The 25,477-nt window shown below is 36.7% G+C and overlaps 3 protein-coding genes and 1 pseudogene across 4 annotated transcripts; all 4 read right to left on the minus strand.

Moving 5' to 3' along the window:
• Window positions 1–988: 988 nt before the first annotated feature.
• LOC113302205 (cellulose synthase A catalytic subunit 8 [UDP-forming]) lies at window positions 989–6,392 on the minus strand. 2 transcript variants are annotated; one of them, XM_026551071.1, is made up of 13 exons: window positions 5,977–6,380; window positions 5,675–5,757; window positions 5,523–5,574; window positions 5,289–5,427; window positions 4,925–5,191; window positions 4,389–4,734; window positions 4,084–4,221; window positions 3,558–3,683; window positions 3,254–3,466; window positions 2,908–3,166; window positions 2,624–2,823; window positions 2,167–2,520; window positions 1,359–1,940 (listed from the first exon to the last, which is right to left on the minus strand). In XM_026551071.1, exons 1-13 carry the CDS (start codon window positions 6,167–6,169, stop codon window positions 1,359–1,361), a joined length of 2,952 nt encoding a protein of 983 aa, XP_026406856.1. In that variant the 5' UTR covers window positions 6,170–6,380. The 2 variants fall into 2 exon arrangements, with proteins under 2 accessions (XP_026406855.1, XP_026406856.1); XM_026551070.1 differs by having other exon boundaries at window positions 989–1,940; window positions 2,624–3,166; window positions 5,977–6,392.
• Window positions 6,393–12,808: 6,416 nt separating this feature from the next.
• Window positions 12,809–18,718, minus strand: LOC113302206 (WD repeat-containing protein 53). The gene is given in 12 exon segments (XM_026551072.1): window positions 12,809–12,900; window positions 13,521–13,699; window positions 13,771–13,996; window positions 13,999–14,103; window positions 14,497–14,574; window positions 14,974–15,016; window positions 15,311–15,367; window positions 16,144–16,203; window positions 16,801–16,857; window positions 17,727–17,788; window positions 18,036–18,132; window positions 18,536–18,718. Coding segments are annotated over 12 exon segments (1,194 nt in total). The 5' UTR covers window positions 18,674–18,718.
• A 384-nt stretch (window positions 18,719–19,102) lies between these two features.
• LOC113306730 (probable endopeptidase p60) lies at window positions 19,103–20,052 on the minus strand. The gene is made up of 3 exons (XM_026555642.1): window positions 19,717–20,052; window positions 19,507–19,623; window positions 19,103–19,415 (listed from the first exon to the last, which is right to left on the minus strand). Exons 1-3 carry the CDS (start codon window positions 19,954–19,956, stop codon window positions 19,335–19,337), a joined length of 438 nt encoding a protein of 145 aa, XP_026411427.1. The 5' UTR covers window positions 19,957–20,052; the 3' UTR covers window positions 19,103–19,334.
• A 431-nt stretch (window positions 20,053–20,483) lies between these two features.
• On the minus strand, window positions 20,484–21,060 carry LOC113305818 (annotated as a pseudogene).
• Window positions 21,061–25,477: the final 4,417 nt, after the last annotated feature.

Raw genomic sequence — 25,477 nt, forward strand, 5'->3', positions numbered from 1 at the left:
ACACGGGGTGAAAGTATCACTTTTTCTAAAACGGAAAATTAGCCGATGCATAAACCAAAATATGGTTGCATAATATGTTATGCATCCTTTGTGGTGGTTTGCATAACGACTATGCATTCAACTTTCGAAAATTGTGCCTAATGTGAAAGTATCATTTATTTTAACATAGGGAGTACGTCGTTTTATTAGTTGCAACGGAAAATAAGTTGATGCATGAACCAAAATATGGCTACATAAAGTATTATGTATCCTTTGTGGTGGTTTGCATAATGGATATACATTTAATTTTCGAAAAATGTGCTTAAAATAATGAACACCTTCGATTTTTTCGTAAAAACTCTAAATTTGGTATTGTTGTTTGTACGTATTGCGTAGATTTTTTAAATCCGTTCCAACGAGATAAAATTTGTAAAATTGCAAGGTCCGGATTTTTAGATATGTTATAAGTAATTGGACTAAAAGGAATGGACAATTTTGTTGTTTGTACGTATTGCGTAGATTTTTTTAAATCCGTTCCAACGAGATAAAATTTGTAAAATTGCAAGGTCCGGATTTTTAGATATGTTATAGTAATTGGACTAAAAAGAAGGGACAATTTTGTCCAGTAAAAAACGACCATAAAAGATTTGGTTACACCAAATCCAATTTTTTTGTGTCAAATTTAAAAAAAAATCATGCTTCACATTGACACAAAGTCACATGTATAGAATCCTCCCTCGCTTCGCTCGGTTTGTTTAATAAGGAAAAATGGTTGATATCGTTGTGATGGTTGCTGCTGTCTAGAAAGTCTTTTGCCGCTGCACTATTCTATAATAAAAATTTGTTTATATTGTGCCATATTTATCTGCCTGCTTCACATTGACATCCTTAAAGGAGTGAATCCACAGTGCAAGCCTGCAAGGCTTCCTCAAATTTTATGAGACGAGATCTAGTAACCAACTACTCAGCAGTTATAATTCAAAAGCTTGGGTTTGGTACACAAGACAAGCTGCACTACTGAATGAATTTTTCATAAAAGATTTAAGGAACTGAATCTTCACAAATAGAGAGAAAAACAAATATAATTTTTCCTGAATTATCCTGTTTGTGTCAGAATATTCAGTATACAGTCATTAAATCTACAAGATCTTGCAAACATTGATACTAAGTTACTAACTTAAGAACTCTGAAACTCCAAATAAAGCCAAGCAGGAACCCGTTTTTGCTAGATGTTGTACTTAGTAATACCCTTTAATCCCCAAAAATCAGCATCGAAGTCCCAACTCATTTCACCCAAAAATCAGCATCGAAGTCCCAACTCATTTCACAATTCAAATTCGATAGAGAAAAACACAGCAACTTATATGGATGAGTTTTCTTTAGCAATCGATAGAAATGCAATTGTTGGTGATTGTTGTGGCTTTGCTTAAGAAGGGATCAATCTTCACCCAAACAAGCGAAAAGACAGAGGCCAAAAGGACTGACCAAAGAACTACAATTGTTGGAGTTCGGTTTTGACGCCCCATAAGACCCTTGAGGAATGGGTAAAGATGAAGAATCACCCAAAAGGCAAAAAAGACTTTGCCAAAAAGTGGACCCCATGCTTCATAACCGCTATTGAGTGCATTGGAGAACCCGGCAACTACACCCACTAAGTTTACAACAAGAAGGGTTGTAGGAGGGATTAGAAGAGTAGTCCATTTGAACATGTATAGTTCACCAAAATCGGCATCATCACCAGCTTTTGCCGTCACAGTGAAGTTGGTGTCCACACCAGCTAACATCTTTAAGAACCCTTGGAAGACGGCAAATAGATGAGCTGAAACACCTCCAATAACCCAAAACTGTTCATTACGCCACAAGTCTTCAATGCTCACACCGCTCCACCTCAGCTCGAGCACACTTGTTAAGATGATGGAGGTGAAGAGACCAAGAAACCAAATGCTTGCAATGTTTGACAGCTGTCACAAAATGCAGTAATCTAATAAGTAATAAATCAGGTATGAATTAGTATGGAGGCATTACGAGCAGCATATGCATACTTGGCATATGTTAGCCAATGTGGATGTGGTATAAAGAGACTTCATGCACGTGTCATATCAGCTACCGTTTTATGTTATCAGTAAAAGTGATACAACAACATTTAACAGCGGTATTGGAATTGAAGAACCGAAAGAAAGAAATTACCGTTGGTATGATAAATTTTCCAGTGAGAAGGCAGATAGCAGGCAGTGAGCAGTAAGCAATCAGAGGAAGGGAAGTAAATGGGTACAGAATTGTGTTTATATATGCTAGTCTTTGCAGTAATTTTAGGCGGCCACCTCCCCATCCGTACCAGAGGGGACAATGTCTGCTGAGGAAAATTTCCACAGATCCAAGTGCCCATCTAAGGACTTGGTGCAACCGGTCAGACAAATTGATGGGAGCTGATCCTTTGAAAGCAGGTCTCACGGGCATGCAGTAAATTGATCTCCACCCTCGACAATGCATTTTGAAACCCGTCAAGATATCTTCCGTCACAGACCCATATATCCAACCAATCTAATAAAGCATAGATGGCACAAAAGCCCAGTTCGAAGTATCAATACAAGAAAAGACTAGTTAATGTCGCTTTAAGATATGAAAATGTATATGGAAACCTCACCTCCTTCCCCCATTCAGTTTTCTCTTCATATCCACAGCTAATGACATGAATTGCCTCCTTGATCAGAGTTGATGGGTTGGCAGAATCTGCTACTCCTCCATACTCCATCATAGTAGATTCAATGAATACTGTAGATAAGCCAAAAGTCTTCTCGAAGCTCATCTGAGAAATCAGTAGAGACCTATCATGCTCATCATAGTCTGCAGAAATGGATTTTATCATCAGTAATTTAGAAGCACCACTAAGCATCTCAAAACATTGATGGCTTTGGGAAGCCCGCTTACTTTCTATTTCTCTGAGATTAAAAATGGCGGCATCAAGATCTTCCCGTTTAGAATCACGATACATCTCTGAGGCATCCTTAGAAGGTTTTTTGGAACGGCAACAATAAGAGAAGCAAGAGCACCATGAGGAAGATGAAGAAGACTTGGGAAGGCTAGGTAAAGATGGAGGGCCATATCCATAAAGTGCTTGCCTATTGAACATAGTACCAGTTCCAACATAAACTGGTCCTTGAATACCATCTAATCCTCTCATGTTAACCTGAAACAGTAATCACAGTGACTTCTAAAAATCTGATATGAGCAACTCTAATCGTGCTAAAAAGGAAGATCATTGATTAAAACTCACATCAAAGAAAACGACATTTCTGTTGGCGTATCTATCACTTCGATCAATACCATCGAATCTCTGAGGAAACTGAATATAGCAGACGTTTTTACCAACTTGTGGATCCATCATGAAACACATGCCCTCACGAACTGCCTCGCTATTGTTGACATAATGATCGCAATCAAGGTTAAGAATGTAGGGAGCATTGGTGAGGACTGCAGACACTCTAACCTGCAATAAACCAACATTTCAACATGCATTACAACACATGACAGAAACTTTTTCTTTATAATATTTGCCATGAATTGTGTAGATTTTTTACCAGTGCATTCATGGCACCAGCCTTCTTGTGGTGTGTGTAGCCAGGCCTTTTCTCCCTGGAGACATATACGAGCCGTGGAAGTTCATTTCCATCTATGTCATGTGCACCACTATGTCCAAGAAAAACCTTGATGACAAACGCAGGTGAGGAGTCAAAAATAAATAAAATGAGCCATGCTCGTGAATTTCTATAAGATGATCGTTTAACAGGTTACTGACCAAAAGCTGGTGATCTCGAAATGGATATAAAACAGAAATTCTGGAAAAAAAATAAATCAGGTCTGTTAAAAGGAGTTTGACCTGGACCAACTCTCGTACTTATTTTAGACATTAAGTTAACAACTTACAAACTTAGGTGACATAATTGGGATAATAATCTTTTGAAGTTTCTAGGAAGATATAGTAGAACATAAACGATACTTACAATTCTGACCCACACCATAAACCATGAATCATGCTCGAACTTAAAACATTGGAAAATAAATTGGAGGGCTGTAGATGAGATAGAAAAATTATAGCAGCAGTACCTGAATCATGCCAGGGTGGTCACGAGGATTGTTTCCTGGCCAAGATGTACCGTCTTGCATCGTCCAACCTTCATCTGGTGTTTTCTGAGCTTTTGCTACTAAAGCATTAACTCTTACTTTGTATTCTTCGTAATCTCTCTGTATGCAAATGAAAAAAATAAAAAATGAGATGCATGTGCATGTGCATGTGCATGTGCATGCAAGATGACTATGTGAATTAAGTAATCGACACCGGAAACTAAAACATATAGATATCTGAGCTACATGGCAATTCCATGTGATGCTAAAGAACTTGAGATGCTTACTTTCATTGCTCTACGTTCCTTCACAAAAGATGGTTGTACTTTATCCTTCAAGTAATCGATCTTTTGAGAGAAGTAGAATTCAGGAGCACGTGGCTCAATTGCATATTTTTTACAGAATGGAACCCACTTTCTTGCAAATTCCGCCGTCTCAACAAGAGATTCAAATGTAAGCATAGCAGACCCATCATCAGACACATAACAGGAGACTTTCTCAACAGGATAGTCCACAGCAAGGATTGAGAGTACTGTATTAGCAGTAATCAATGGTGGTTCCTTTAGTGGATCAACTGTACTGACGAAAAAGTCTACAGGAGCCAACTGACAAGGCTCACCCTCCTTTTCAAACCTAGATATTAGATGAAGTTAAACTTGTTATATCTGTAAGAAAGATATATATCAAGCTTATAAATATAGATGCTGAGAACATAGAGTTTCGATGGCATTAATTATCTTTCATAAGTATGAAAGAACAAAAACTGCACCCATGTTGTTAACTAATCAAGAGAAAATATACAATTCTTCAGATTCTTCTATACCTTGCAGACAGTCTGTCGGTATATGTCACTCTGTTGACAGGAGACCACTTAGGGAATTGATCCAGCACCCATGAAACAGCAAACCAGATCTCGCAAATGATAGAAGTAAGCCAGAGACCAAATGCACTATCAACGGGGTTTGTCACTCTATAGTGGAAGAAAAGCCCCAAAATTATCAATCTCGCTATAATCACAATCCTGTATGGAGTGATCTTGTTGGAAGGAATAGGAATTGTTTTGGAAAGTATTTGTACATCTTCCATTGGCCTGAACAAACATACCATATCTCAGTTAAATCACTGCTTGCTTACAATGAGCGGAATTCAATTAATGCAACTATCTAAATGATTTACAATGAACTTACTGTTTTTCTTCCATTTGCTGTTCTACTGGAAGTTGAGGTTCTTGTTCGCGCTTAGAGATAACCTGCTTCTTATTCTTTTTCTCCTTCCAACTTTCCACCCTGTTCTTCCATATTGGGTTCCCGGATTCAGCATTTGACTCTAAAAACACCATAAATAATGTTAGACACCCTTTTAGATCGAGAAAATATAAACTAACAACCATACATATCATACAGGAGCAGGAAAACACTCACCACTTTCAAGTGCAGAGAAATTACTTATACTTCTAGCATGAACTCCAACATCCTGCACATAGAGAAAACACTGTCATTTTCTAAATCCACAAAAATATCTAGTGAGTTAAATGCTGAATCAGGATATCCAAGAAAAGCAAAAGGATCTGAACCTGATAGCTTTCAATATGATGTGCCATTGTTGAACGATTAACAGATACATCATCCTTTTCAACATTATCTGCTGTTGGGTTCACTGCGCAATCCATTACCATGTTCTCAGTCAAGCATAGTACAAAACAATGCAAAATAAAAAAATTAAAATAAAATTCACAACTTAAAAGCGTTGTTACACAATTTCCATACACATTTGTTGTCAGTTTCGAATCGTTATTAACGAAACTCAACTCAAAAACACAAAAAAGATGATATGTTATGTAACAATTCAAACTGCAGAGAAAAACTAATGAATTACCCAAGCTAGTAGCAGCAGCATAAGGATTCCCACATCGTAGACAAACTTTTCGCCCTTCCTTAATCTCATCATGAACACAATTCTCACACATAGGAAAATTGCATTCATGACAAGCAATAAAAGCTTCATCATTAGAACCTAATCCAACTGATTCACCACAGGAATTACAAAGAGGAATCCCTGATTGCATCATTCTTAATTCCTATACAATTATCCACCACCCTATCTAGGGTTTCTTCTCCAACTGAATCTCTTATTTTTGATTTGCAAATCTCTTTAACCCTGACTATTAGGGTTTGTTGTTTGTGTCTAAAAGAAGTTCCTCTTCTTGCCATCTTTGTAATGGTGTAAGGTTGGTGAGAGTGACTGGTTGGAAGTTAGAGTGTTGTTGTTACTACTGAGAGAGAAAAGAAGGAAAGATGAGAAGCAACGTCTTTTTTTTCTTTCTTTTCTTCAGATTCTGAAATGAAGCGGGCTTTTGAAGGAATTGGGGTTTCGGTTGGGAAGGAAACGTTGCAGCTAATTAACTAACTAATAATCTCAGCTAACTTACTCCTTCCCTCTTAAGGAAAACAAACTCATTCTTATTTTGAGTGTGACTCGTTCGTTCGACCAGCACACATTGTGTTTTAGAATCGTTACCCTCCGAGTTAGGGGACTATATATGTGTCAAATGACTCAAATTATGCCTAGACTGACTGGGACTATCACCTGTGTAGGGGACCATCATGACTCTTTCATCTCTGATGAGATGACTAGTGAAAGTAAAAGATGAAGATACAGTGAATTCAGTTTCCAACATTTCTTGGATCTAGAAGCTTCTTGGTTTAACTCCGGTTCAAACTTGTATCAACCAATTTTTAGGAAGTGTGAGGGAAGATATGGCTCCATGGGGTCCAGGATTACCTTACTCATTAGACTTATTATTTGTGAAACCATGTGATTCATGTGGGACAGACATTAATGGACAAGTTGGTGAGTCTATTAGGAAATAGAGTATATTTGTTTATTCTAGGAAAATTAGATACGTGCAATTCACGTCTTATGTCTTGCAGGATAAGATTTGAATGTATAAATACCACATTGATTTAATGAGAAATTCAGAACTTGTCATGGTCTCGAGAGCCTGGTTAAAACCCTAAACCTAAACCTAAATTTTTCTTTCAAGTTCTCGAAACAGAATGGGGGAACATGATACAGAGTCCTCAAAAGGAACAAAAGGAAAAGACACGGACTATGATTTGCCGAAGAAAAATTCGGTATACCATCTTGGATCCAGTGATGTCCTGGTATTCTAATTACTCCGATCACTTTAAAGGGAACAAACTATGACGAATGGGCTAGAGCCATTAGAAGGTCTTTGATAGCTAAACGGAAGTTTGGGTTTGTTGATGGTACCATTAAAGAACCAACAGACCCTGAACAGTTGGAAGAATGGGTCGCTGTTGGATTCTTCAATCAGATCCATGTTAGGAGATTATGATGACGCGAGTCTTCTATGGACACACTTAAAGAACCGATTTTGTGTTGTCAATGGCACAAGAATCTGTCAACTCAAATCTTCTTTGAGTGAGTGTAAACAAGGAAAGTCTGAGAGTGTTGCTGTCTATTACGGACGATTAAACAAAATTTGGGATGAGTTGGTGACATATATGAAAATCCCACAATGCAACTGTGGTCTGTGTACCTGTAATATTGCAACTCAGGTAACTAACTTGCGAGAAGAAGATTATCTCCACTATTTTTTGATTGGCCTGGATGGTATGTACAACTCACCGCGTGAACAATTGTTAGCACGAGAACCTTTACCAACTATTGATGATGCCTATCAAGCTGTGGTGAATTCTGAAAGATTGAGAACGAGAGATGTTTTTCAATCTAAAGAGTTGCATGAGAATGTGATGGCGTTTAAAGTGCAGCCTGATCAGACAGCAACTACAAGCACTTATGATGCTACGAAGTTTTGTAAGCACTATAATAGATTTGGACATTCTGAAGATGGGTGTTTCCAGATCATAGGTTACCCTGAATGGTGGGGTGAACGATCCCGTGGAGGCAGTGGTGGAAAAGGAGTTACCAGAGGCGGAAGAACTGGTGGTAGGGGTCGTGGTAATTATACATCCGGCAGAGGTGGCAGAGGTTATGGCAGTGCTAATACGGTGCGGGCTAATAATCTGAATGTACCATCAGCACACCATGGTACTACTTCTGCAGATGGACCTGGCTTGGTTGGCGTAACATCGACACATCTTCAACAAATGCTAGACTATTTGAGTTCAAACAAATCTAAACTTCAATTGCAAGGTAAACAAAATCGTACTTCCTGGATTGTGGATACAGGGGTTACGAATCATGTCATGTATAACATTGCTGACATGATAGAAGTAAAATAAATTACGGCATGCTCAGTAGGCTTGCCATATGGGAAGTATGCAAATTCTGATAAAATAGGAACTGTGATTCTTCTTGGTGGTTTGAAGCTTCACAATGTTCTTTATGTTCCTCAAATAACATGTAATCTGATCTCGGTCACACAGATGATCGATGAGTTAGCATGTGTTGTGCAATGTACTAACAGTTTATGTCTTATACAGGACCGGTTGACGAGGAAGGTGATCGGAGTGGGTGAGAGACAAGGTGGACTATATCTGTTTCGTGGTGTTCCTTCAGTTAAAGTACTTGCAGTTCGGGGAGATTCGTACGAGCTATGGCATCAAAGAATGGGACATCCATCTGAGAAAGTATTACAAAAGATACCAGTTATGAGAAGGTTAGTTAGGAAGAATAATAATGCTTGTGATATTTGTCCACGAGCAAAACATCGTAGAAGTATTTTTCCTAATAGTCAGAGTAAAGCTAGCTGCATATTTGAATTGGTTCATTTGGATTTATGGGGGCCTTACAAGACACCCCCGTCTTGTGGTGCTCATTATTTTTTAACAATATTTGATGATTTTTCAAGAGGTGTGTGGATTTATTTAATCAAGAATAAAACTGAAGTTGAATTGGTCTTCCTTAATTTTATTGCTCTTATTAAACGTCAATTTAACAAGGAAATTAGAAATGTTAGAAGTGACAATGGAACGGAATTTAATGTTTTGCGTGGCTATTTTAAGACTAATGGAATTATTTTTGAGACATCTTGTGTTGGCACACCCCAACAAAATGGAAGAGTTGAGAGAAAACATCAGCATATAATGAATGTTGCTAGAGCTTTGAGATTTCAAGCTAATTTGCCAATAAAATTTTGGGGGGAGTGTGCATTGACTGCAGCATACTTGATTAATCGAACACCAACACCTATACTAAACAACAAGATTCCTTATGAAATTATGTTTGGAAAGTTACCTCCATATGATCAGTTGAAAGTATTTGGATGTTTGTGTTATGTGCATAATCAAAATAGTAATGGAGATAAGTTTGCAAGCCGAGGAAGAAGGTGCGTATTTCTTGGCTATCCATTTGGTAAAAAGGCGTGGCAAGTATATGACTTAGACACAAAACAATTTTTGGTGTCAAGAGATGTAGATTTTTATGAACACCAGTTTCCATATATGAAAATCAATGTTGGGGAGTCAAATAATATTGCTCCATCAAGTATGGAAACGTGTTGGAGTGATGATGACGATGTAGAAGAAGTACGGTTGTCTAGAGAAGTTATTGAAACTCAGCAGCCTGAGACGCAGCAACAACAAAGAAGTGATGAAACACAGCTTGGTATTGAATGTGCAACAAAAGATTTGCAAAGAAGTGCTCAAGAACATCATGAGGAAACTGAACAGGATGATTCATCCAATGAAACTTCGGCTGAAGTTGTGATTGATAATAACAGCAGTGAGATGGGTAAAGGAAAGCGTCAGAAAATTCCTTCTAGCAGACTAAAAGGTTTTGTGATGCATACAGTGTGTGAGAATAGTCCACCTTCCACTCAACCTACACAATCATCAACCTCGGGTACGCCTTATCTTTTGACATATTATGTTAGTTGTGATCGTTTTTCCGCTGTGCATAGAAAATACCTTGCAGCTATAACGGCTGGAAATGAACCCAAGAGCTTCAAAGAAGCTATGAAGCATCCAGGTTGGCAAAAAGTCATGGCTGAAGAAATAAGAGCTCTTGAAGAACAAGGAACATGGGACTTAGAAGAATTACCACCTGGTAAGAAGGCATTAGGAAGTAAATGGATTTATACTAAGAAGCGTGATGAAAATGAGAATTTAATACGTCTAAAAGCAAGATTGGTGATATTTCGTAATCATCAAGTTGAAGGATTGGATTATAATGAAACATTTGCGCCAGTGGCAACAGTTCGGACTTTTCTAGCTGTTGCAGCAGTTAAGAATTGGGAAGTGCATCAAATGGATGTACATAATGCATTTCTTCATGGTGATTTGGAGGAAGAAGTGTATATGAAGATACCTCCAGGGTTTGCCAAAGGAAATTCCAATATGGTTTGTAGAATGAAAAAAATCATTATATGGTCTAAAACAGGCGCCTAGGTGTTGGTTTGCAAAGTTGTCCACAACCTTGAAGAATTATGGTTTTAAACAATTGTATTCAGATTATTCTCTTTTTACTATGACAAAAGGAAAAATGTAACTTAATATCTTAGTTTATGTGGATGATCTGATTGTGGCAGGCAATGATCTTGTTGACTTCATAATTTTAAAACTTATTTGGGACAGTGTTTCAAGATGAAGGATTTGGGAAAATTGAAATATTTCTTAGGATTGGAGGTGGCTCGTAGCAAACAAGGTTTTTACATATGCCAGAGGAAATATGCATTAGATATCATAATGGAGACAGGACTATTGGGTGCTAAACCTGCAGAACTTCCAATGGAGACGAATCATCAACTGGCGTTGGCAAAGGCCAAAATTCTTGAAGATGTGGAAAAGTATAGATGATTGGTTGGTCGTTTGATTTACTTGTCAGTGACAAGACCAGATCTGGCTTACTCAGTGCACATTTTATCACAGTTTATGCAACAACCAAGAATGGAGCATTGAGAAGCAGCACTTCATGTAGTCAGATATTTGAAGAAGAGCCCTGGACAAGGAATTTTGCTGCGTTCTGATAGTAGTCTTAATTTAAAAGGATGGTGTGATTCAGATTGGGCGAGTTGTCAATTGACTAGACGTTCATTAACATGATGGTTTGTTCTTCTTGGTTTTTCTCCTGTTTCTTGGAAGACTAAAAAGCAACACACAGTGTCACGTTCCTCAGCAGAAGCGGAATACAGATCTATGGCGGCAATGACATGTGAATTGAAGTGGTTAAAACAGTTACTTGGTGATTTAGGAGTTCATCATACTCATGGGATGAATCTCTTTTGTGATAGTCAATCAGCATTATATATTGCTCAGAATCCAGTGTTTCATGAGCGAACAAAACATATAGAAGTGGACTGTCATCTGGTTAGAGATCCCATTATAAGGAAGATTATATCACCCTCCTACACTCCTACAACGGTACAATTGACTGATATCTTCACAAAAGCGTTAAGGAAAGCTCAGTTTCAGTTTCTTTTGTCCAAGATGGGCATCTGTCATCTGCATGCTCCATCTTGAGGGAGGGTATTAGGAAATAGAGTATATTTGTCTATTCTTGGAAAGTTAGATACGTGCAATTCGCGTCTTATATCTTGCAGGACAAGACTTGAATGTATAAATACCACATTGATTTAATGAGAAACCCAGAACTTGTCGAGAACTTGTCAGAGTCGGACTCGGCCACATATAATTCGGAGAACCTATTCTTTGCCTATGGTGTAGATGTCATCACAAGATACTAGCTTATGCAACCTTGGTATAGTGTCAAAGTTTACTTCAACCGATATGCATCAACTAAAGGCATGGTTTAGAAAATTGAAAACCTTCTGGAAAGGCAATTATGCTCTTGCCCTGAACTAGAGGAGTGATACTTTGATCACAACCTTTCAATCCAGGGAAAATGAGATCCTCACCAATGGGTTAACTTAGGGTATAATATTGTAGAGGTATCGACCAGCGTATTGAATTCATATAATGGATGAAGAACATTGAGTAGTTGGAACAAAGAATCAGATATGGGAATCTGAATTCAACACAGATTAAGCAGTTAAAGAAAATAGCAGAACTTTTTGCAGGAGCACATAATGTGTAGTTCTTCCATTATTCACGTTTATCTACCGCATAAATGTTCAGTATATCTCACACCAGGGATCTTGTTATGTCAGGCATCAGTTGTCTACTTGTTAATGTATTACTGAAACATGGCAGAAGACATCAATGACAAGACGATTGATCTTCATTCAACCAGGTTCCATAAAAACCAGATGCTTGATTAAATACCATCGTAGTTGCATCTAAAAAAAAAAAAAAAAAAACTACTGATCTAAGATTAGAAAATCTACCTGAGCTACACCTACACACTTGTCAAATTTCTAGAGAACTCAAATCTCAACTAGAATAACACTAAAGGAAGAAAATCAAAATCATCACTGTAAGAAACACAGGAACTTCTACAAAATGCACACACTTTGTTGCCCGACTATAACAAACACGTGCAGAAGCCACGGAGCCGAAATTAAAACTAACTAAAGAACCTAACTTGTGAAGTTGTATGTGCGCACGCCAAATCTGGAAGTATGAAAAGGTTCAACTTATGATTCAGGAGAAAATTGGAGCTCTTACCCATGGTTATGAGCTATGACTAAGTGTGAAAATAAGTCATTACCTGGTCATATAATTTGAAGACTGCGAGGAGATATCTGAATACCATAAACTTGCAGCTCCTTTTACATATTCAAGTCGCCTCTAGCATAATAGGTTTGAATATATACAGGTTCAGTCTAGGTAACAGAATAAACCTTTACCACCTTGGATGTGTCGCACACGATAATGTTTTCTGAATCAGTTGGAGTGGTACACAGCCAATTTTTACCTATACAAGAGTGAAATTTAAATATGGTTAATGATTTCCTAATATACTTTTAAATTAACTTAGGTTTCTCAGAACCAACAGTACATCATACGAAAAAATTGGATATCATGAAATTAAGGAGAGCATAGTACATACGGAAGAAGGATAGACGGACCTCTAACCTAAACTTTGCAATCTTCCACATCACCATATAAAACTACAAGAAGTGCAATGAAGGAGATTGTGATCTTCTGGATATGTTTCACTCAGGATGCAGATTACAAGGCCTCCTTTCTATGGTGGCTGATTCTTTGCTTATGTAGTATGTGTGCATGAGCGCGTGTGTATGCGCATGCAGTGGTGTGTTTCTGTGTGTATGGTCATATATAGATGACCTTGTTCCAAATAAAGAACTCCGCATACAGAATTTTAATACTCCTTCACATAAGAACCCTCTTTAGCAGATAAATCTTATTTTGTAAAGGAGCACTGTTCGAAATCTAAGTGGGACAACTAAATTAAACAGTAAGGAACTTAAATCAAATTATACGTCATTCATGCAACATCACGGAACTTCTTCTTTTCATTCTTGTTCTCTAGTCTTTTAGGTTCATAAAAGACGCAAATGTGGATTTTTGAACGATAGAAGAGTCATCTCACCTTTTTGCTCAAGGGAATGTTTAGACGCAAGATATCATTGCTGGTGCTACTGCTGCTCTCCCCAGCATCAAGATGTTTAGACCAATCCCAAACCTTCACAGATGAATCATTCCCACCTGATATTATGAACTTCCCTCTCTCCCCAAACAGTGAAAATGACCTGAAAAAGTTTATTTAGCCTTCGTTCAAATTAAACACAGGTATGCAACCATATAATCAGATTATACTTACACACAGGAAACAGCTGCAGTGTGCCCTCCCAAAGGATAGTCTAACGAGAACCTCTTTCCTATGTGTTGATCTAAGGCCTCAGCATTTGTAGTAGGCTGCTTACTGCCTCCACGTCTCGATTGTGATCCCTTGCTGGACTTTGTGGAACTTTTGGAGTTAGCAGCAGCTAGCTCTGATTCAATATCAATCACATCAACAACACCATCAGCCCTAGCCACAACACAGATTTCCCTGAATTGTCCAACATATCAACCTCGGGAATCACCAATGCATGAACAAAAGCAGGATTCAAACATTGTCCTGCATTACTTTGACTGCCAGCGTCAGGGCGGGCTGCAGTACATTTAAAGAAGGTAATCAACAAATACTTCCTGGCACAACACCTAAAAGAAACCATCAACCAAACATAATATTTTGAAAAATACAGCTCCCCCATCTCCATGGATTGAGATAAAACTTCCACAAATGGTACCCTAGATTCCTTCAGTCGGAAAAGGGGCTGGATGGCCCATTTGCCTCAATAAATTTCAGAGGAAGAAACACTTCTTGACTAGCATTCGTCCACCACGAAAACATTGAGTACATTTAGACCTCCTTTATGCACACCTCTAAGATCTCAAAATAGTGAAAAACTATGGTTTGGTGACACATTTAAAAATCTACATGGACACGAGAAAATCTGGTAAGTCAAAGCACAAAATACACAGTTGCCAGGCATGTAAATACCAAAATCCACAATTTTGCACTGCCTCCCTTTAGAGAAGTCCCACATCACGAGCTTAGCATCAAGACCACCAGTTATAACTGTCAGAAGTACCAGTAATATGTTACGTTAGAACACCATCAAGTTATTAGCATTTATTAATGCAAGAGAATATTGGTGCCTCACAAGTCACATCCATGACAGTCACATCCATGACAGTCACATCCAATAATTTCTCATATATTGCATGAGAAGGGAAGTTTTAAGCCATTTACAGATTCACCAAATTAAGAAACCCAAGTTATATGCTAAGAACTGCCTATGAAATCACAAATTCTGCACAACCAACTCGCACCTACCAGCTCTTAAATGTATAAAGCAAGAACCTTAGGTTTTGAATTCCTCCAAAACAATCTCTCTCCATCTTACAGAAACTATTTGGAACAGATATAAAAAAAAATATAATAGTGCATTGCTAAGAAAATTGACATTATGTATACCTTCCCAAGGTCTCCAAGGAAGAAACTGCACACTGCTACAAATCTACGTATAGAGTTAAGAAAAAGATAGTATCCAACATGTTGACACTCCTTTTGAACAGGACGTGTCACATGCAAAAACATCTTAAAACAGAAAAATAAAAATCTTGTCTCGTGATAAATGACTGGGACTCGTATTCGGATGTGGTCCGCCTATGCACCATACCAGGATCAAGCATATAAAAATAAATTCAGTAAGCATAAACTTGAATGAGGAGAGCAGAATCAGCCATCAGAACACTAAAGATCTTATCACATATTAACCTCGGAGTTGTATGATTCATATAAAAAAGGATACACTTGTATGACCAGCTCGTAAAGTTTTATACAGGCACTGCTGCCTTACATCAATTATCTGCCAGTGAACCAAAGTCAGCATTCACATCATGAAAAACAGTAGTATTTCGACATGGAAACATAAGCTAATGGGAATAGTATTTCAACACGGAAACATAAGCAAATGGGAGAAACTAACTTACCAACAGGAATTTAAGTATATAAGTATCTGTATGGGGAGGGATGGAGGGAGACAAGGCTTGTGATCCTAAGTTCCTGTCACTTGGCTACAGCCTTGTTATTTGTTTGCTATCATGCCTCCATCTTAGAGGTTCACAATTCTACCATTTTATAATACGTGGTTGTTAATATAGTGTCTACACAGCCTCTGGAGCTCATGGTTAAATACAGGATGTAGCAATGAAGGGGTGGGTCGTGTATTTACATCTGGAACTTTAAGATCGGTATGCTTTTTACAGGTCCATAGTTTGCCAACAAATCAATTAGTAACAATCTAAAACAACTGCGCTTATTTGTCACCATGACCAAGCTGCCACCTGAAAAATCTATAGAGAGCAGAAACTACTTCGCTCTCTTGAGTTTAAGTATTCTGGTAACTTGACATAGTACGTTCTAAGTTCGCTAGATAGCATCATACCAATCCAGCATCATGCTATTCTCGAAATGAGATTTAAAATCTGGAGATTTCATAAATCAGCATTGACTGCACATAATACTTGACCTAGGGATTTGATGACAACAACGGGTAGGTTAAAATTCATAACCAGCTTTAGACAGAATCAGCACAATTAACAATTGCTAAAGAATGATTTGTTTATGTGGTTCCTTTCATACCTTTATGTCACCACTATCATCTGCAGCGGCAATAAAAGATGATTTCGAGCTGCAAGTAATCTGAAAAGAAGAATATCACGTTCAAAAGCTTCAGGATATCAAAAAAATTATTTGAGTATCAACCAAGCAAAGAAAGTTCTATATCATTTTTTAATTATAAGCTCAAGTGCTAAGCATGCTAATATATGGTTTTCACTTCTCATTATAAAGTTACTTCGTATTTGGTCTCAGTACCATGCTAGAGTAGGAAGATAATCCCACATCAATACTGTAATCTGCAGAACCTCTAGAAAGCTTAATATTATTCCATGAACTAGTTGTGTTTCATAAGTTCTGTGATTTAATGTAGCTCTACAGAGAAGTAGGTAGATCTCAGACAGAGGCCTAATACTACTTTAAAATCTTCATTAGCATTGGTTCTCGAGGAATTAGTTTTCTCTGGAGGACAGTACAGACTTAACAAACATGATAAGAATAAATAAAAAAAAACATTATTCCTTACGATTCGATATTGATCACAAGAACTCTCTTTAGTATCTCTTCAAATCGTAATCAAGAAATATAAAAAAAAAGTTAAGCATATTTAAATGGAACCATATATATTGGAGGGAAAAGGGGAAACCTCTAATGCCATTCAAAAAGTCACAAAATGTGCACCTGGTTTATCTCCTCTTTGTTATAGCTGTAGCTTCCCAATTGCTTCCAGGAAGATGCCTACAAGATAAACAGAAAGAATGAGTACGAAACAATAACAATTAGCCTACGGAATAAAACAAAATATAGAGAATGTAAGGATGCTCCAAATAGAGTATAGAAAAAACTTTTTTTACGAGCAATTAAATTTTATATTGGTAAGATAATAACAACGCTAAAGAATTAACTGGTAGCAGATACCATTTGTTAACAGTTGTAGGAATCCAAAGCAAAAGTTTCGATGCAATATAAGAATTTTACTGAGAAAAACAGTTTGTAGCTATGGATACTCCCTTAAAGATCTTGTTCAGAGTTTGTTTATACTTATACTTTCATGCAAACTAACTTGCATATACATTTGGGAAGTTCATACTTGCGGAAAAAAACTAACTCAGAGGGGAGAACAAAGAGTCGGAGCACATGGGTTAAGTGATTAATTGCTCTATAAACACATGAGATTTTGGACAACTTCGCAATGACAAGCTAATGAAAAGCTTTAACACGACTTTGCAAGTCTTGAGCGATCACATTGATCTTCTCTCGTTTGCCTATCCTGAGTCTTCTTCCTCTATTTTTTTATCTTATTGTTGTGGGATATGGTTTATCAGATGCAGCCTATTTCCTTGGAAAAAGGATGAAATTTGTACAACTTTGGTCATATGAATGGAAAAACTGCTCGCTAATAGCTACGTAAGCTTGCCAATCATTCTAGCAGAGGATTCCTACAGGGCAGGAAATTAAGATCGGCTACATTCGTTGTGTTTAACTCATTAACTACAATCAGTTGAGGTTTTCATGTCCTCTTAGAACAACTTCTGTGGAAAAGATTTACATGGGGTACTTCCTTCACCAACAGCAAAAAAAATCAAAAAGGTGATAATAAAAAGTACCATATGCACGTCAAAGAACATTACTTCTGCTCCTGAGGAAGCGTAGACAACATCTTCATTTCCTGGAACAAGGAAAAACTATTTATTAGGTTGAAACCAATTAACTGCTCCGTTTCCAGTTAAGAAGGTGGAGGATCCATAGTACTACCAACTGTATTTTTCTATTCTCTTTTCCTTGTTTTGTAGAGTAATTCAACAAGGATGATCAGACATACATTTGCTAAATCATGCATCACCTAAGCCTAGTTCACAACATAAAAGTAATAATCTTTAAAACAAAAGAGGCAACTGGAGATGAGCAAAACCCACCAGACTTAAAACATACAGATGAGATAGGTTTGTTGTCGAGATCCATGGTAAGTACCACATCTTTACAACGCATGTCAAACCAGCAAATGCGACCATCCTGTTCAACAGAATCGGCAGGTCAATTGAACATGTCAATGAACCATTTGGCGTCTAACTTCACACCTTCTTATAGCATACCCAGTAATCATCCATCAAAAGTTAATTGCTCAAACACTAGTTTAATTGAAGCCCCTTCTCTTATATGCTTATTACAATAGATAAAAACTATAAAGTACAAACCCACTTATTTCACCTCCTAAATCAGTATAAAGAACAAATTTCACAAAGAATAATTTGGGGGAAATAATCTTGTTTAAGCAAACTTAACTCGTCAATATAACTGATGATATTAGGGGTATGGTTCAATTTGACTGAATGTTAATCACAATGAATGCATTCAAATCAAAATAACTGATGTCAAAAAATCAAAGAGAAATTGAATAAGTGGGAAGGAGAAGTACCTCTCCTGAAGTAGCTACGATTCCAGGTCTATCTCGAGAAGCGATACAACAGGTAACAGTGCCTTTATGACCTTTCAATCTTCTCGGCTTCTGCATTTTTGTAGTTGCCTCTCGTTCTTCTCCGACTGCTTTTTCCATTTGAACCAGAGCGGTATGATTTTATGGCTTTGGCAGACCCTTATGGAAGACGAGAGTGAAGACAATCTTAACACAGTCACAGTACATAGGGTAGGGAAACCATTAGGGAGATAGGTCGTGGGTTCGACCCCCACGGGAAGCGTTTTGTAGAATAGAAAATACTGTACATTACTTTAGACTTGCACTGGTAGCATCGTGCAATTTGAAGACCGCAACAAATCCGGTTTAACTGTACAATCTCGCTTTTGGTCAGAGTTTTTGGTAGCGTGGTGCAATTCTTTTCAAATGGGTTTTTGTATGTTTGTCTTTGGTTTCCCAGTTTTGTGTTTCCACTCAGAGTATAGTTTTTGAGATTTGATATTTTTGTTCTAGGCTTCACAATTGACCTGAAATGGGTAGCATAAAATCACCAGACAGAAAACAATATGATAATTCCAGATGATCAAGCTAATTGGAGTTGTATGGAGATGTGTTCGCAAAAACATAGAGTGGCAATAACTATGAAGTTATGCGACTTTAGACATTGTTTTAATCAGCACAAGATGCCCTTACAAACCTCTCATTCACCCAACTAGCTACAACCTACAGGTAACAGGACCTAACCCTCAACCAAAATGAAAACTGATTTTACAAACAAGCTAAACTCTCACAATCCTTTCATTCATGGAATTATAAGCTTCTTTCCAGCATAAATTTTGTCCCCTTCAAGTCCATTGGCTTCTTTCAGTGCATCAACAGAAACCTAATAATAGCAAAAACAAAATTCGGAAAAAATAAGCTTAAAAATGTATTATGATGTTCTCAAAACTGGAAGAACAAATGAAGAAACTGACCCCATGTTTTCTAGAAAGAGCCCAGAGAGTATCACCCTTCACAATCTCGACCATTTTACCCGAAAACAAAGATGCTGGCGGTGGTGGGGACGAATCATTACGAACAATTTGGGGTTTCTGCACACACAAAAAAAAAATCAAAATAAAAAAATTCCCCAAATTGAGAGATGTGTCGAGAAGATTTGATTTGTTTGTTAAATGTTTGCTTACCTTGGTAACAGGTTCTTCAAAATGAGTAAATTTTGATTCTGGAATTGCTGGAGATTTTTCGATTTGTGGAGATTCTTGAAATGTGTTGTTGTTGTTTTGTTTGTATGGGTTTAGGGCTTTGAGGATACTAATAGCGATACCTGAGAACACTACGAATCCGGCAGTCTTTGCTAAGGCCTTGTCTTTATTAAATCCATTATGATGATCTCCGTTGCTTCCATTCGAATTTGATTCGGACATTGTATACCGGCTTTCAGGGATTCACTTTGAGAGAGAAAACGGAGAGGGTTTCTTTAACTGAGTTGAGACTTGAGAAAGAGAGGGTTCGATTTTGTATTCAAGTGCTGTGTTAGGTCTGAGCCATAAGTCATCCAACTATATTTAATTGTCTTGTTTTACAAACTAGTACCACCGTTACCACGTTGGGAGGGCCGACTGAAGAATTTCACGAAACAACACTATGTGATTGCACAGGGCCGACTGAAGAAGTTCACGAAACAACACTATGTGATTGCACGGATTTAAATTTGTAAAGGAATTCTTTCTTGTAAAAAAGATGTTCGGACAAATTTTATCATAATTCTAATTTATAAAACAAAATTGTATTAAGTTGATAGTGTAAAAAAAGCAGTGTCGTAACCTTTAAATGAGGAGATACGAAATTAGCTAACACTGAAAACAGATAGTATGCGCTAATGAGAAAAGTAACACCCAACTCTGTAGTGATTTTAAGATTGAAAAATGAGGTACAAGCTTCTTCTTTAGTTCTAATTTCCCCTAGGAGTCTCCCATTCTACTCCGAGGATGAGATTGTCATAACCATACCTATTGAAATTGTGAATCGCACTCTCAGCATCTTCCGTGTTCAAAAAACCAAATCCTCGGCTAATACCATTCCTATGATCTACAGCAGCATGAACACGAGTGATAGCACCAAATGTTCCCAACAGCTCAAGCAAGTCAGGCTCGCGAGTATCTTCAGAGAGGTTGGTGACGGGAACAGAGTTTTCTTCATTCCTCCGTGGTCTCATCTGTGATCCGAGTTGTCTCGCGCCATCTCTCTGGTCAGGATGAATGTAGGTTCCTGAATTGGAAGTGCCACATGAAAAGGGATCTCCTAGAACCTTGGTGTCATCTTTGCTACATGTGTTTAACCATATTAGCAACGATGATTTGGTTTAACTGACAAAAAAGAAAAAAGCAGTGGAATTATATAAAACATTCCAGGCTCGAACTCAAGAAATTCTGACCTGATTGTGGTAAACAAATGTATAGAAACCCTAGACTGGAAAAGAAAAGATGCTCTAACCTGCGGATGTCAATAACTGCTCCACCATCTCCCATGGATCTACACAAGTATTAGAGAAGTTCTGTGGACTGGACTTTCCAAATTGGGAAAGGTAAGAGCTCATTTTTGCTAGAGGCATGTTTTTCCATTAACAAAATATTCAAGAAATCACACAATCTCTAACAAACTCATCACCACCACCAACAACAACAGCATGCCTATTTTGTACTATCTTGTTTTCCAAACCAATAGATAAAAATGGTGAAGCTTCTTTGTAAATCTACAACTCATGTTCCAAAAACTCCTAGAACATAAATGCCCAACTTCGACATCTAAAAAACTCCTAGAACATAAATTAACAACACGACCTAATATTCGACTGGCTAACCATCATATCTTGTTGTTTCTATCACTTATCAAACAACATTGTTTATAACTAACTCAAACCCACCTGTATGTCAGGCTCTATCTATCCCCCCCCCCCCCCCACCCCCATCTCTAGTCAACCTCGATCCCTATATTTCAACTCCAACTTTCTTTAAGTAAAGAAGATAGATTCTGCTCCCCTAAAAGTTAGAAGAGCGGGCAACCCATATTGACATGCAGAAAAATATATAAAGTGAAATTATGGAACCAATATACCAAGCATAAACTATCATTGGGTTATCCACCGCAGGTCTACCGAGTGTGGTCTGGTTTTCAAAAAATAAATATATGTAAAGTACCATAAATATACACATCTTGACCATATGGTAACTTACATATCTTTACCTTGTCATTCATCGGTTTCTCAAAACTGAAAGTCTATTTCACCATGAGACATAAATAAATATAATGGAAAATGTAATGCACATATATAGAGTACCTCTGTCATGTCAAAAAGAGAAGGACTAATAAGTCTTAAATCACAAACAGGATATCTGACATTGTAAACCAGGCTTAGAGTTGTTATGGTTATGCTACTATAATTAGATTCACAATATGGGTGAAAAAGTCATAAAACAAGATAACTTTATTCTATTGCTCAAGCATAGAAGCTGAATTCAGTTACATTGCATCCAACATTTTATTCTATTTTTCTTTAATTTTACTGTACCGGACAACTACTCGTCATATCGCACTACTCCAGCAACATCTTGCAAGCAAAATACACTAAACTATCACACAAAACTACTATTGTTTCTATAAGTACGAGACATTCACAAAAAAATCTTGTAGAAAATGAGCACATTCTGAAATACCAAACCTTACCATCTACCAATCTCGATTTCAGCGGTTCAAAATTCGTTGATTTTTTATGGTTGATATATTAAGTAGTAGATGGTGAAGTTATATATTTCGGGATGTGCTCGTTTCTTTTTTGGTATGCAGAGATTTGTAAGACGAACGTATTCCCAAATTATTATCTTCAAATACGCTATAGTTTGATTTTTTGAAGAAAAAAAAAATAGTGTCCAACGCATGAGATAGTGTGAAAATAAGAGTACGGGGGGATCCTCCTAAATAAGAATAAGTAATGCTAGTTACTTAGTTAGCAAATTAGCACATGTGCAGATTATGTTGAATTAGACATAAGCGATTGTCAATGGAAATACATAAAAGATATTGGCATGAGGGTTAACCACCCTGGATTCTCATGGGTGAATTGGATATCAATGCACACTCATGAAATATCAACCAATACTTTACCCAATACTTCTGAATTTTCGTTTACTCAAGAAATAATAACTAGTTATCACTTAAATGATTTGGGTTTCTCTGGTATACCTTACACATGGTTTAACATACAATCCAATGATAACATCATCAAAGCTAGACTTGAGATGGTTATGGGTAATGGTTTGTTACTTAATCATTATGATACTGCCAAAGTATTTCATATTGATTTTATAGGCTCGGATCATATCCTAATTATTTTGGTGACTAACCCAACCCCATAATAGGTTTGAACCCTATAGATACTTTAAATATTGAGGTATAAATCCAACTTGTAAATATTTAATTCAAAGTGCTTATGCTAAGAATGTAAGAGGTTCCAATGCTTACCAAATGACTAACAAACTTAGAAATGTGAAACATGAGCTTAAATTGTGGAATACTTTGCATTTTGGAAATATAGATCACAAGGTTTGACAACTAAATGAACAACTCCATAATCTGAATAATCAACCTCAATATATTCAAAATGTGGATGCAATCAAACAAGTTGAACTTGGTTTTGAGCACTTGCAAAAAGTGCATGAAGATTTTTATGCGCAAAAGTCTCCAACTGATTATATAAAATGCTATGATAAAAATACCAATTTCTACCATACTTCTATGAACATAAAAAGACATTTTAATCATATAGAATCCCAGTAACTTAGTAATGGCCAATGGTCTAATGACAGAAAACAGCTAGAGGACCTATTAGTTAATCACTTTAGTGGTATTGGTATTACTACCAATCTTATACAAAAGAGAGAATTCCTTAACTGTACAACTCCTTGTGTCACTGATGAGGATAATGTTATGGTGTTAAGACCTATATCTCTAGATGAAATTAAGGTAACCATTAAACAAATAAAATCCTAGACTGCACCTGGCCCGGATGGTTTCATTCCGGGTTTTTACAAAGAAATTCTTGAACAAGATGTTTGGAAAACAACTAAATATTTCTTTGAACACAAACATCTTTTAAAAGAAATGAATCACACTTTATGTATCTCATCCCTAAGAAAAATAACTCTTTATCACTTGTTGGCTTTAGACCTATCTCTTTATGTAACACAAATTACAAGATTATATTTAAACTTATAGTCCACAATGAAATCGTTACTTAATTAGCAAAAGTATTTATCCTTTTCAGTCATTTTACATGTCTAATAGGAATATTCATGACAATGTTATAATTGCTTATGAAATAGTCCATACTATGAAAAGGACTAAAGCTAAAAGTGGTATCATGGGCCTTAAACTCGACATGTCTAAGGCCTTTGATAAGTTGAAATGGTCCTTTATGGTTGATGTTCTTAAATGTTTTGGATTTTCTAACCATTGGTGTGATTTGATTTTACAATGTGTGAGTACTACTAGCATATCCATTCTACTGAATGAATCCCCTTGCAATGTGTATAAACCAAGTAGGGATCTGAGACAAGGTGATCCCTTGTCTCCATACCTTTTTATTTTATGTATGAAGTCATTCTCCAGATACTTAATGCATTGTGAGAGTAAACATTGGATCCATGGAGCTAGAGTTACTAATGAGACACCTAGTGTGTCTTATCTTTTATTTTCTGATGACTGTTTTTTATTCACTAAGGCAACTCACTATAAAGCAAATAACCTTGTAGAGGCTATAAATCTTTTTAGTTCTGTCTCCGGACAAATGATTGACTTTGAGAACTCTGGATGTTTTTTCAGCAAAAAAGTTCATCTAGATAAATGTGTTTCCCTTATAAGGACTCTTAATATTAAGAAAATAGACTCAAATGATAAATATTTAAGTATATCTCTTTTCATTAATAAATCTAGAATTGAATCCTTTGCTTACCTTGCTAATCACTTTGATAATAGTGTAACAAATTGGAAAGGGAACACTTCTCTCAAGCATATAAATATGTCATGGTGCAAAATATCATCAAAGTCATCCTCTGTTTATCATATGAATTCCTATTTATCCCTAACCTTATTATTTATCAAATAAAAAATCCCAAAGAGATTTTTGGTGGGGACAATTGAATCATAAAGGAATATATATATATATATGAAACATTGGCAAAAGGTTTGTATCCATAAGCATGCAGGGGTTCAAGGTTTCCGTGATTTAAAAAGCTTAATCTAGCTTTGTTGTCCAAAATGGACTGGAGATTAATTCATAGTTCCTATGAGTTATGGTTTAAGACTTTGAAGTACAAGTTCTTTAGCAATAATCGTCCCTTACACTATAAGAAAAATCAGGATTCGTCTGGGGTTGGAAAGCAATATACTGAGGTCTAGATAATATCGAACAAAACATTTTTTGGGAAGTTAAAAAAGGTAATAATATCAATGCTTTTGATGATAGTTGGATTCCTAATGCTACTCATCCAATTTGCATTTAATATTCTAACCCTAATTTAGTGGATGTTGATTTTATAGATCGAAAAACTAAGCAATGCAATGAAAGCATGATTAACGCATACTTTAATCCGAAGAATGCAAATAAAATGAGGCAGATCATAATACCTTATTCAAGTAAAGATAGGTTGATCTGGACATCTATTTATAATGGTAATTTCTCAGTAAAATCTTCATATATAACTCTGTCTAGTGATGATTCTAAAGGTTCTGCAAATTCTAGTCATATTCATATTTTTAAAGCATTATGGAAAGCTAACTTCTTCCCAAAGTGCAGCTCTTTCTCTAAAAATGCATTAGTGTATTTTGCCTACTCAGGTTAGGTTATCTCAATATGTGAATAATAATGGTACTAATTCCAGCATGTGTAGC

The sequence above is a fragment of the Papaver somniferum genome, chromosome 8, assembly GCF_003573695.1.
Source record: "Papaver somniferum cultivar HN1 chromosome 8, ASM357369v1, whole genome shotgun sequence".
Lineage (NCBI taxonomy): Eukaryota > Viridiplantae > Streptophyta > Magnoliopsida > Ranunculales > Papaveraceae > Papaver > Papaver somniferum.

What these genes read in the sequence shown, in the direction of transcription:
- LOC113306730 (XM_026555642.1), bottom strand. Translation starts at nt 19,956, where the DNA reads ATGTCCGAATCAAATTCGAATGGAAGCAACGGAGATCATCATAATGGA. An exon ending in TTGAAGAACCTGTTACCAAG is followed by an intron (nt 19,624 to 19,716) that starts GTAAGCAAACAT and finishes TTGTGTGTGCAG; the next exon opens with AAACCCCAAATTGTTCGTAA. An exon ending in CTCTTTCTAGAAAACATGGG is followed by an intron (nt 19,416 to 19,506) that starts GTCAGTTTCTTC and finishes TGCTATTATTAG; the next exon opens with GTTTCTGTTGATGCACTGAA.
- LOC113302205 (XM_026551070.1), bottom strand. Translation starts at nt 6,169, where the DNA reads ATGATGCAATCAGGGATTCCTCTTTGTAATTCCTGTGGTGAATCAGTT. An exon ending in AGGAACGTAGAGCAATGAAA is followed by an intron (nt 4,222 to 4,388) that starts GTAAGCATCTCA and finishes ATTTGCATACAG; the next exon opens with AGAGATTACGAAGAATACAA. An exon ending in CTGGTGCCATGAATGCACTG is followed by an intron (nt 3,467 to 3,557) that starts GTAAAAAATCTA and finishes GGTTTATTGCAG; the next exon opens with GTTAGAGTGTCTGCAGTCCT.